Here is a 13176-nt window from a genome sequence, read left to right on the forward strand (position 1 = left end):
CTTGATATTACACTCTTCAGAATCAGAATTAGGTTTATTATCACTGACATATGTTGTGAAATTTGTTGTTTTGTGGCAGCAGTACAGTGCAAGACATAGAAATTACTATAAGTTACAAAAAAATACGTAAATAGTGCAAAAGTGGAATAGTGAGGTCATGTTTATAGGTTCATGAACCTTTCAGAAATCTGATGGTGGAGGGGAAGAAACTGTTCCTAAAACATTGAGTGTGTGTCTTCAGGCTCCTGTACCTCCTCCCTGATGGTAGTAATGAGAAGAGGGCATGTCCCGGCTGGTGAGGATCCTTGAGGCACCACCTCTTGAAGATGTCCTCGATGGTGGGGAGGGTTGTGCCCATGATAGAGCTGGCTGAGTCTACAACCCTCTGCAGCCTCTTTCGATCCTGCACATTGGAGCCTCTATACCAGGCGGTGATGCAACCAGTCAGAATGCTCTCCACTGTACATATGTAGAAATCTTCAAGAATCTTTGGTGAAAAGCCTCCCACTTGCACTTCATTCCTTTCCCTTAAAACAGGCTCACCCAATCAACCTCTGCTAGATCCTGTGTAATTCCATCTGGGAGGAGTTGATGGGACTGTGGAGAGAATAGGATACAGGGAAAATTAGTGGGGAATTAGGATTTCTCTGTGAGTTGCCATAGACTTGATAGGCCTCAGTGGCTTCCTTGGAAATATGGAGTAAAGCCCAGCTTGGATTTATAAAAACAGGCACTGAATACGAAAACGACAAGTTTATGCTGAACCTGTATAAAATGCAAGTTAGGCCACAATTGGACCCCTCACCTATAGAAGGATGTGAAGGTCCAAGCAAGAGTGCCAAAGAAGTTTACTAGAATGGTTCCAAAGATGTTGGATTTCAACCATTAGATAGACTGGAGAAGCTGGGTTTGTTCTCCTTGGATCGAAGATGGAGGTGAAGAGATTTGATATTTGGATAGACTATATAGAGAAAAGCTTTAGTGGTTCAAAATTCAGGGGACACAGCAAACTCCCACAGAATGTAAGGCAAAGGCTGCAGGGACAATATGAGTAGAAACCTACTTTAAGCATAGAATGGATGTGGTATGGAACTCACTGTCTGTACGAATTGGTAGAACCAGAATCAATCAGGATTTTCAAAAAGGCACTGAGGGAAAGTAATTTGTGGGGATGTGGGAAAAGAGTGGGGGAATAGGACTGACTAGTTTGATATAAAATGTACTACAATCATTTGCCCAGGCTACTCCAACACAACTCCCAAACCCGCAACCTCTACCACCAGGAAGGACAAGGGCAGCAGGCGCAGGGTTACACCACCACCTGCAGGTTCCTCTCCAAGTTGCTCACCATCCTAACCTGGAAACATATCCCCACTCCTTCATTGTCCCTGGGTCTAAATCCCAGAACTCCTTTCCCTCCTTCCTTGGGAGCACCTTCACCGGACCTTTAGCAGTTCAGGAAGGTTTCTGAGCAGCACTCTCAGCATTCTGCGGACATCCCCAAAAATGAATAAAATATATCACAGAACCAGCAGGTACTCGTCGAGCTGAGTGTCCTCCTGTGCTGTAATGATTGAGAGGGCAGAGTCCTGGCCAATAATTATCCCCAACCAATAAAGCAGATCATCTTGTCATGAAATTGTGGGAGCTTGCTGTGTGCAAATTGGCTGTAGTGTTTCCTATATTACAACAGCAACTACACCTTAAAAGTAATCAATTGCCTCAAAAGCACCTTTGGCATCCTGATGTTATGAAAGATTCTGCATGAAGTACTATGATGTAATGTTAATCATTCAAGCTTTCTTCCATTTCCAGCAGCACTAAAGTGGCGCCAGTGTTAATCTTAACACTGTGATCTGAACCACATTGATCATGGAGCCCTGCGATGCAACTTTCAATGCTGAACAGATTTTGGTTTCTTAAGAGGGACAAGAGATTGCTTCAATTCTGCTTCATTTCAGGAGGCTGAATGTAAAATGCCATAAAAACAAAGTTGCTTTCTATTAGAAAGACATAGTACCTCTAGGTCCAAACTGTGCACTGAGCAAGGTAGAATTAAGGGATAGGACCAAGAGAAGAGTGACCTATGGTGGATCATGGTTAATGGGATTTAAGGAATAGGACATCAAGTGACATAGATCTGCAGGTGATCCTGAGGTAGTGTGAGACAAGGTATTTAGATGGTAGGAATTTGAAACTGGTATAGGGGTCTGTATGGAGCCGCAAAGGCAGGGCTTTGAGTGGCTAAGGATGTGCTCCTTTGTATTCTAAACAAGTTAGACTTTACAGATCAGCGGGGGGAGTGGGGGGGGGGGGTGGTGAGGGAGGGAGGGAGATAGTTAATAGCTCAACCAGGTTTCCCATTAGTGAGTGTCTGAAACACTGGAAAGGAACTGAGTCGTGTTTCAAAAGTAGGATTCTGTAAAAGATTATGGGAAGTTTCAGATCCAGAAAAACATGAGTTCTTGCAGTTCTGGTTGCCCCATTACAGGAAGTATGTGGAGACTTTGGAGAGGGTGCAGAGGAGGTTCACCAGGATGTTGCTTGGATTAGAGAGTATTAACTATAAGGAGAGGGTGGACAAAGCTGAATTGTTTTCTCTGGAGCATCAGAAACTGAGGGGAAACGTAATAGAAGTTTATAAAATTATGAGAGGCATAGATAGGGGCGATAGAATATTTTTCCCATGGTGGAAATGTCAAATACTAGAGGGCATAGCTTTAAGGTGAGAGGGGGAAAGTTTAAAGGAGATTTGCAAAGAAAGTTTTTTACACAGAGAATGGTAGGTTCCTGGAATGCGCTGCTGGGGAGGTGGTGGTTAGCAATGGTTAAGAGGCATTTAAACAGGCACATCAACAGGCAGGAAATGGAGGGATACGGACCAGATGGGATTAGTTTGCATTGACATCATGGTCAGCATCATGGGCTGAAGGGCCTCGGTTGATGGTCGGGGTGGACCCAGTGGGCTGAAGGGCCTGTTTCCGTGCTGTGTCTCTCTAAGAGGAAAACGCTTCCATTTTGTTAACATTGAGTTGGTTAATTTAAGGCATAATCACAGAATGAAGCTTGCCTCAGAGGAGTGTTTCGCTCCACGCTGATCCCAGTGCCCTCCTCTTTTTGATCCACCATCTTCACTGACTCTTTTCCGTGTCCCTAACGCAGCTGTTCGAACATGCGCGGGAGGAAATAAGCCACTGATGTAGTGAAAGGGTCAGTCCTCAGGGTTGGAGTGATGTGTATTTGTCCTGAAAATATATGCGTAAGCTCAGTCTTGCATCCAGCCAGGCCTGGATGTGTTTGACACTGTCGCCATCGGCTAGAGTGTGAAAAATGTTGCATCTTTACATTAGCACAATAATATCGCTTTGAAAAATGGGGAACAGGAAAAGAAGCCAGTGCAGTTAGATTAACCTACCCTGCCCATTCCCAATTGCCAACACACCCTACATTCATTAACATTTAGCTTGTGTCTTTGATGGATTAGGTGCCAAGTGACAGAGCTGGCTTTAAGAACAGCGTCAGTGAAGGATGAAGCCCTCATTATAAGAAGAAAACTGGAACTGAGGACACAGCACGAGATATATTCCTCATGGCTTCCATTTTAATTCCTCTCTACCGATTTCTGATTTACAAGCGGAAGATTTATGCTGCATGAAAATTATATCAGCTATAAATTCTGGGTTATGAAGCACACTCACTATTGAAATCATACACTGATAGCAGGAAATGTCTAAAGGGGTGATTACAATGTTTTTAAATTCTCTATGTTACTCCTTGATGTCTTTCCATATTCTGAATCTGGCTTTTCTGTCCATTTACATTTCTCCAACCCCACCCATCTTGGCAAAGATTATAGTTAATGTGACTCCCACTATCAGCAGTTTTCTTAAAAATCACAAGCTACTTATCCGTTGTTTCCTCTGTAGCTCTTTCCCAATTATAAATTCCCTCCCACTGACCCATTATTCTCCATGTAACTACACAGGCTGACGGGTAGTGCTGCTGCCTCACAGCTCCAGTGACTTGGGTTCAATCCTGACTTCTGATGTTGAATGTGTGGAGTTCGCACATTCTTCCTGTGACCGCCAGGGTTTCCTCCCACATCCAAGAACATGCAGATTGGTTAATTGGTCCCTGTAAATTACCCCTGGTGCACATGGGAGGGAGAGTGGGAGAATTAGTGTGGAGTTGATGGAATGTTAAAGGAAATATGTTACTGGGAAGTACGTGGGGGGAATGGGATTGGTGGGATTGATCTCAGAGCCAGCATAGACTCATTGGCCTCTTCCTGTGAGGTAAGAGAATATAGATGTGAACATTTACTGTGTCCATCATCCTCTGTGTAATGGCCCGTTCTGTTACATAATTTGGGGAAGGACAGTCCCCATCAATGCTGGCTGGTAGTTAAACGGTAAAGATCACCATCACAATGGACAGAGAGATGGAGGCTGGCTGCTGTTTGAGATCTAACCTTCATGACACTTACTCACTGACAAATTGAGAGAATCCCCCAAACCCGTTTCATTGCCTCCCCTCCCTTGATAACAGACAATGCTGGAAATACCCAACAGGCCAGGTGGCATGTGTGGTGAGAGAGAACAGAGTTAGTGTTTCAGATTCTGTTGAAAGGTCATTGATCTGAAATGTTAATCCTTTTCTTTCTCTTTGGATATCTCCAGCATTTTCTGTTTTTATTTCAGATCTCCAGCATCTGCAGTTTTCTCTTTTACTTTTCAACGAATGCTCAGACCTTTGTCCCAATTAAAGACAAATCTGTTTGATATCCTTCTTCTTGGTCTGAACGCAGCTTTTGTGCTTTGATTGTTATTTGATTTTGATGTCATTGTAGCTGATGGTTTGATTCTGCATTGATAAAGTGATTCATATGAACCTTTATATTTGTTTACATATTTCTCTTTAAAGGACTTTCTTCCCATTTGCTCATACATCATGGGCCTAGAAGGAATTAGTTGTATACATCAGACTGAGGCCCTGAGTTATTATTCATAGGCTTTGATTTTCATGAATGTGATGGGGTGTTCAGTGCTTTTATGGTTAACAGCCACTGCGCCATCTGAGATAAGCAAGAACGTTGAAAAATGCCTCCCCTTTTCTGTGTATTTTAAGCTAGTTTCCAATCCAGCCTCTTGACCAAGCCTCTCACTCACATTCCATGATTGCCTTTTACGTCAGGGCAATTGTCTTTTATGAATTAGGAGCAGGAGTGGACCACTTAGCCCTTCAAGTTATTTAATATGACCATGACTAATCCGATTGTAAGTTCAACTCCACATTTGCACCTACCGATATCTACCTCTGACTTAAAACTACCACTACCCTTTGAGGAAGAGAGCTCCAAAGGCTCGCAACCCTCTGAGAAAAACATTTCACCGCACCCGTCTTAAATGGGTGAGCCCCTAGTTCCAGATCCTCCCAAAAAAGGGAATAACCTCTCCACATCTCCCCATCAGGAACACCCAGGATTCTTAAATGTTTCAATCAAATCCCCTGTCACTTGTCAAAACTCCAGCAGATACTAGTTTTTCCAAACTTTTCTCATGATAACCCGCCCAATCCAGCTAGTTGTCTGGTAAACCTTCCCTTAACTACTTCTCACATGTTAATATCCTTCTTAAATAAGGAGACCAATACTGAACACAGTTCTTCAGATGTGGTCTCACCGATGCCCTATATAACTAAAACGTAACCTCCCTACTTTAGTAATCAATTTCCCTAACAATAAACAATTTCGTTCTCTTATCTTTCCTCATTACTTGCAGTGCCACTTACACCATGCACCTAGACACCTCTGCATCTCAGAGCTCTGCAGTCTTTATTTCTGTGCTCAGATCTGCAGGGTTACTGATTGACAGTTGCAGAGACGAATGAGAGGTGGCCTCATTAAACGTACAATGTTCCTGCACAGTAAATGCAAAGAAGACATTTCCCTGAGCTATGGTGTTAGAACTAGGACTCAGTCTCTAAGTAAGGAATAGGCCATTTAGGAGTAAGGTGATAAGAAATATCTTCATTGAGAGGCTGGTGAATCTTTGGAATTTCATACCCTGAAGGACTGTGGAAGTTCAGTCATTAATAACACTCATAACAAGAGTCCCACAGATACCAGGTAGCGAAGGAATCAAGGTAAATGGGGATTAGGCAGGAATGTGGTGTTGAGGTAGAGGTTCAGTCATGATCTTGTTAAATGATGATGCAGGCTCGAAGGACTAATGATCCACTTCTGCTTCTAATTCTTACGTTCTTTTCACCTTATCCCACTATTGTAAAATTTGCTTGCAGACTATTAAACCCAGACTACTAAACACAATATTACTCAACAGAGGCACAAAAGTCCATGAAGCTGTTCAAAACATTACGGGAACTAAGGGATACCAGATAATAAAACAGAAGGAAGAAGACTCAACTGGTAAGATCAAGAGGGAGAGCAGAGATAAATGTGAAAACTGAACACCTCAAGGAGACTATAATGGTAGGGGCTCATCCCAGGAGTATGAACAGCCACAAGGACAATACCTGAAGGATGGTGAGTTGTTAATCTGGAGTTAGAGCAGTGAACACTAAGGAGAAGTCAAGAAGGGTTCCTGAGGGGGTTTGGATGAGAGCCACTAATGGTCCTTGCGGAGTAACTGACACTGATAAATTACAGAACGGCTTAGTAGGCCACGTGTGAGATTGCTTCAAAATTCAGAGATAGTGGTGCATGGTAATATCTGCTCGTGTTCATTGAGGTGAACAAAATGTGGGAAGGTGCTTGGTATCAGTGTGAATATTCTCTGGGTAAAAGGGATGGTACAGGAGAGGGAGACTACACCCCAAAAAAAGCAGAGATAGAACATTGAGGCAGTTATAAAGAATCATTTAAATGACAAAGATTTAGGAGCAGGGCAAAGCTGAGCACCATTCATTCTTGTCAACACAGAACAGACTGGCAGTTAATCAAGAAATGGTTATAGGCACAAGTATTTGGGAAGACCCAGGACTCAACACCCATATTAGAATAACTGTCTGAACTCGGAGGCTGTTGTGATATTAGGAAACCATGTTGCAATAAGAGTCCCTTCTTCTCAGGGAGTTCCTCGAGATCAAGGATGATTTGCTTCCATAATAACGATGCTGGAAATACTCAGCAGGTCAGGCCGCATCAGAAAGTTGAAGGCTCTTTGACCTGAACCCTAGCTATCTTTCTTTTCCCACAGATGCAGCCTGACTTGCTGAGTATTTCCAGCATTTTCTGTTCTTATTGATTTTCAGTGACTTGCTTCCCCTCCAATTTTGCAGGGTCTGAGGTACTGATGAGGCCAAGGTGGGAACTGTGGAATCTTCCACAAATGAGGAAGGCCAAGGCTGATGTGGCGGGCAGCTTCTGTGTGCTCCTGATACATGACCTCGAGGTACTCAGTACCATCCTGAATGCTGCTTCTCCTCTTTGAGATGTCATGTGTCAGAGGTTCCTCAGAGTTGGTGAGGATGTTTTAAGAAAGATAATATCCTCCCACAACAGAGCTTGGAATAGCATGTTTGTTTTGTGAGTCTGGTGTTGGGTCTGTGAACGGTGTGGCTTGCCCAGTGTAGACAACTGAGAATAACTCGGGCTTCAGTGCTGGGGACATTGGCTGGGGAGAGGATTATGACATTGTTTTGCTTATCCTTCCAGTGAATTTGAAAGATTTGCAGAGATAGCATCATTGTTTTCTCCAGTACCTCGAGATGTTTGCCATAGGTTGCCCAGGTCTCAGAAGCATACAAGGAGGCAGGGATCACTGCTGCCTAACAGAACATGAGTTTTGTGCCAGACCTGTGGTCTTGATCTTCAAGTACACTTTTCCTCATTCAACCAAAGGACTGCCGCTGCATTGATAGGATTGGTTAATTTCATCATCAAGCTCTGTTTTTACTGAGTAGTTGTTCCCAAGATATGGGAAATGGTCCACTTTTCCCAGGGCAATAAGACTATCAAAAACATACTTGACATAGCAGACAACATACATGGCTTTGAACAGATAAAGCAGGCAATAAATAAGAACTGTGAGCATATATAGCAGGACCGAGGCTGATGACTTTGGCCATGTGAGAGGTGGAATCTAGCTCAGAGTAAATTCACTGGAGCCCTAGTATCACAAGAGAAAGGGAGAAATGTGAATATTTCACCTTTGAGGGGAAAAGGCAGAGATAGGATCTTAAGGTAAATTACTTCAATCCAATCTGGAGGAGGAGATGAAAACCATGGACTAAGTCTTGACCAGGTGGGTTAAGGTATGGCCTTCCTCATTTTGTATTTGGTACTCCTGGTTTATTGGTTACTCTCCCTTCTTTGGTCCATGATGCAATTTTAAGTGGCGGCCAGCTGAAATCTTTCAAACTTAAGGATTTTTTAAATTAATTCCATTACTTTAGGTTGCTGTTTGATTTGCTGGAGTTTGTTCAGATGTTTCCTTCCTGAACATCCCCAGGGACTGCAGTAGCAGTCTTAGCCTGAGTCCTCCCGAAAGAGTACAGCAGGAACTGATGTGTGCATCAGTCCTTGCATATGGACCAAGGCTTGGCACGTTGCACTTGGTCATTGTTATATTGTTTATGTAAGCTGCACTCTAATTACAATGGAAGAATTTCTTATTGGTTGAAGATCCAGGATGAAAAGCCAAGATCTACAGAGCAGTACATCACCAAGGCTGGACATTTAGGAGAGCAGGTAAAATAAATCAGGAAGCAGTGAGGAGTAATAATGCACTTGGTATGAAGTTTACAGGTTGTAGGGTTACCCTCTACATTGTCTCATTAAATACTCCCAGGGCAGGTACAGTATGATTTAGATGCAGAATAAAGCTCCCTCTATGCTGTCCCGTCACACATTCCTGGGGCAGGGACACCACAGGTTAGACACAAAGTAAAGCTCCCTCTATCCTGTCCTGTCACATGCTCCCAGGGCAGAGCACAGGTTCGACACAGAGCAAAGTTCCCTTTGCACTGTCCTGTCACGCACTTTCAGGATAGGGACAGCATTAGTTACCACTGTGATTTTGCCATTTATTGCAACAGCCACCTTGGGTCCTGTGTATGATTCGGCTTCTAAGCTGCAAGTCATGAACTACAACAATAAGTAAGTGGATTCATTAGGTACCAATATATTTCATCCAGTTTGTTCACATCAGTCGACCATGGGCTTGAATTCAGTTCTCAGAGCAGGAGACAGCGTTGTCAACCATGTGTTACTTTGGAGATGAAAATATGAAATTTGAAGACAGAGGGCAGGTATCAGACTTAAGGTCCTCAACACCAGGCTGTCTGAGTGTTCATAGCAGCCGGATGAATCAAATCATGACAGTGTGGCAGAGGTGGCGGGATATAATTTGCAGAGTATATTTAGTCTCAGCAGGGAGCTAATTACTGGCACAAAGCTTCTGGATTCCAGTAATAACTGTCAAAGGTTTAGTGCTTTCATGTTGCAGAGTCTGGTTACATTGTGTAGTCTTCACATTCATACTGTAGAGTTTGTGTGATGTTGCACTTTGTTTAATTCTCACAACTTGAAAAAAGAGGGGAAAATTGTTTTGACTGAAATTCTTCTGAATTCAAGTTTTTGTTTAATCTTTGTTTGTCATTGAGAATACAGGCACAATGGTGCAGCAATTAGTGCTGCTGCCTCACAGCTTCAGGGACCTGGTTCAATCCTCACCTTGGGTACTCTCTGTGCAGGGTTTGCGTGCTCCCCCATGACTGCTTGAGTTACCCCCCAGGTGCTCTTGTTTCCTGCCACATCTGATAGACATGCTGGTAGGTTAATTGGCTGCTGTAAATTACCCCTAAGTATAGGTAAATGGTGAAAGATTCAAAGGGGAGTTGGTGAGCTTGTGAGAGAGAATAAGCTGCAAGGCTACAGGGAAATAAAGAGAGGGGAATTGAACTGATGGGAGCTGGCATGTACCCAAAGGGCCAAATGGCCTCCTACTGTGTTAGAATAAGTGAGAAAGGTGAAATAGCATTCCAATATTCATTGATGACACAGTATCTCGATGGGAATGCTATGCATCTTTCAGATTCACAGTTACATAGTGCATTTAATTTAGTAAAATATATTGATGCATTTGTCAATGTAAAATTGGACACTGAGCTGCTTAAGGAGATATTTGGACAAGTGTCCAATAGCATGGACAGAGAGTAAGCAATCCCTCTACGTCTACAACAACAGTGGAACAGGTGGACGATTGTGCAAGGGTTTGAAAACTGTGGCTTTGCTTGTTGCAAGAGGTCGCAGACTGAAACCTGTCGAAGGTCACCACACACTCGGAAATAGGAAAGCAAAATCCTAGGTTGTGCAACCTGCCCACGACTGAAATAATTGTACAATCACATTTGTGCTGTTTAGAATTTGTCCTTGGGGAAGGCTTGGAAAACTGACCTCTCGAGACATACGTTTTCACCTGTTTTACATCCCAGGCCCATTCCCAAGGTCAGGGACGGGCATCAAGGCATGGTTTGGAATCAAAGGTGGTTTTTAAATAGTTGCTGTTAACAGCAGTTTATATTTTAAGGCCTGTGTAAATCAAGCAGCACAGAGAGCTGCACAGAGAAGGTGGACAGCAAGCAGGAAAGAAGATTAATGTGCGAGAGCAATCACCGTCCAGGCAATGGAGGTTAAAATAACTCGCTTAAATTTATAACTAAATGTACTGAGCTGTATCCCAGTGCTGGATCAGCCTGGTTTATGACAGCCCTGCCTAAACGGATACCATGAACAATTGGACCTAAACCCTGTTCACCTTTAACATGAAACCACCCGACAAACATGAATGCCACAACAGGGAAATGAACACAGAACAAAACCACTCAAAATGCTGAAAATCTGAAATGTTAAAGGAACTGTAAAATAGTCTGTGGACCAGGCAGTACTCATGGCGATGTGAACATTCATTGAGGTATGGACAGTTCATCTTTATGTCAGCTTGATGACCACAATTTCTATTTAAGGTAGTGATACCTCCCAAAGTACTTTGAAGACCATAAGCAAACACTTGACAGCAAGTTACAGAAGTTGAGTTTTAAGAAAGGTAGAGGTGGATGGAAGGTCCAAGGCACCACCACCAACACTGGTGCAAATAAAATCAATCTGCACCATTCACAGACAAATACGTAGCGCTGCTGCCTCACAGCTCCAGCAACCCAGGTTCAATCCTGACCTCTGGCGCTGTCAGCATGTAGTTTGCACATTCTCCCTGTGACCTTGTGCCTTTTGCCTGGGTGCTCTGGTTTTCCTCCCAAATACCAAAGACCTGCTGGTCGGTTAATTGCCTGCTATAAATTACACACAGTGTGGAGAATCAGGGTGGAATTCATGGGCTTGAGAGGGAATGAGTTGCAGGGAAGTGAGTGGGGGGATGGAACTGATGGGATTGCTTTAAGAGATGGCATGAACTCAGTAGGCTGAATGGCCTATTTCATTAAGAAGAACATGAGAAACATTTTCTTCATCTCTTTAGCAGTGGCCTTATTCCAGTTAAAATTAACGCAAAGCAATATCCCATCAAGCATTCAGTCTTTAATATTGACATTTTTAATTTCAGCTGTCTTCTAATATTGGCAACCACTCTTAGACCATCTGCCATCAAAAGTACACTCATGCCCTTCATCATTGACATCACGTTTTATAGAAGGGATAGAGGGGCATTGGCGGGGATGGATAAAACGATTTACAAGGATGATACCAGAACTGAGAGGCGATGGCCAAGAGGAAAGGTTGTACAGGCTGGAGCTCTTTTATGTGAGAAGGACAATACTGAAGTGACCCAGAAGAGGTTTTTAAGATTATAGAAGTGTTGGAAAAAAAGAGACGTTGAGTAGTTTGCATTTGTGGACTTGTCCAAAAACTGTAGAATCTTAATGCCTCTGGCTGCATAAACTAAAGGAGGGAACAAAGGAGTGTGTGTGCATTGTATTCACTTCAAAACCCAGTTTCAATGATCCCAGTGAAGCTGAAACACATTTAACCTAAAGAGGGAACAAAAAACAATAGTCACTAGTGAACTACTGGTAAAAGTCCCACACTATTTATAGCAGTGAAATGGTCCATTGTGCTCCAGATGAGCCTCCTCCCTTCACTCTTCATAATCTAGAACTCCAGGAATCGCAACTCCAGTGACCAAGGTTCAGTACTGACCTTGGGTGCTGCCTCTGTAGAACTTACACGCTGTCCCTGTCACTGTGTGGATATCCCCCGGGTACTCCAGTTTCTTGCCGCATCCCAAAGATGTGCTGGTAGGTTAATTGCCTGCTGTAAATTGCCTCTAGTTTGGAGAATCAGAATTGAACGTGAGAGCGAATGAGTTGCAGGTAAATGAGTGGGGGAGGGGACTGATGGGATTGCTTTGAGAGAAGGTTCCCTCCCACATCTCATAGAGGTGCTGGTTGGATGCTTGACTACTGCAAAAATCACCCTTCATAGATGAGTGGCAGGAGTCAGACGTGAGTTGATGGGCATGTGAGAGAAAATAGGTTACAGCGAATAAAGTGAGGAAATGGGACCAGTGGGAATGCTGAGAGCCAGTAAATGATGGGCTGAATGTCCTTCTGTAATGTCATAAGTTTTGAGATATGGAAAAATGTGTGAACTTGCAATTAGAAGGAGCAATTGAGGTAAATCGCAGGGATTCATTTAAGGAGAGGTAAGCTAAATGCATGTGAGAAAGGAGTGGAAGGGTATGTTGATGGGATGAGGTGGAGAGTGCTGAAGCATAAACACCAGCAGGGCCGAATAGCTCACTTCTGTGCTGTAAATTCTATGCAATTCCTGGGGACTGGCCAGACCAGAGCTCTGCTATTCACTGCAGACAGCATCGGCTGTTAATAGCCTTCTCCTGCTTTATATTCCCAAGGTAGTTTCAATTAACGTGGTTAATTTGCTGTTCGGCTCGTCAGGATGAAATGGTCTTTGCATGAATCCAAGCAATCAGTCATTGCAGGTCGATTCATCCCAACCACGTGAACCACGTGAGACAGAGCAAAAAGGCTGGAGTGTCCTGGCCCATTTCTTTCAGTTGGCTCCCATAGTCCTGTGAAGCGAGCTCCTTTAAGTGCATGCTAAGCCTTTCTGACCACTGACTGAATGTGTCAATTATCCCATGCATGAAAAGCCTGTGAAGCAGCCATTAATGAGAAAGCCTC

At 43.4% G+C, this 13176-nt stretch overlaps 1 protein-coding gene across 3 annotated transcripts in view; it reads left to right on the forward strand.

The window, feature by feature from the left end:
- LOC127586941 (ADP-ribose glycohydrolase MACROD1-like) overlaps positions 1-4877 on the forward strand; it is a 734082-nt gene extending 729205 nt beyond the window's left edge. For all 3 annotated transcript variants that reach the window (XM_052044972.1, XM_052044974.1, XM_052044973.1), the window contains one exon: positions 3485-4877. In XM_052044972.1, the coding sequence (XP_051900932.1) occupies positions 3485-3495 (11 nt within the window). In that variant the 3' untranslated portion in view covers positions 3496-4877. The remainder of the gene's footprint in view (positions 1-3484) is intronic.
- Positions 4878-13176: the final 8299 nt, after the last annotated feature.

Source organism: Pristis pectinata, chromosome 38, assembly GCF_009764475.1.
Source record: "Pristis pectinata isolate sPriPec2 chromosome 38, sPriPec2.1.pri, whole genome shotgun sequence".
NCBI lineage: Eukaryota > Metazoa > Chordata > Chondrichthyes > Rhinopristiformes > Pristidae > Pristis > Pristis pectinata.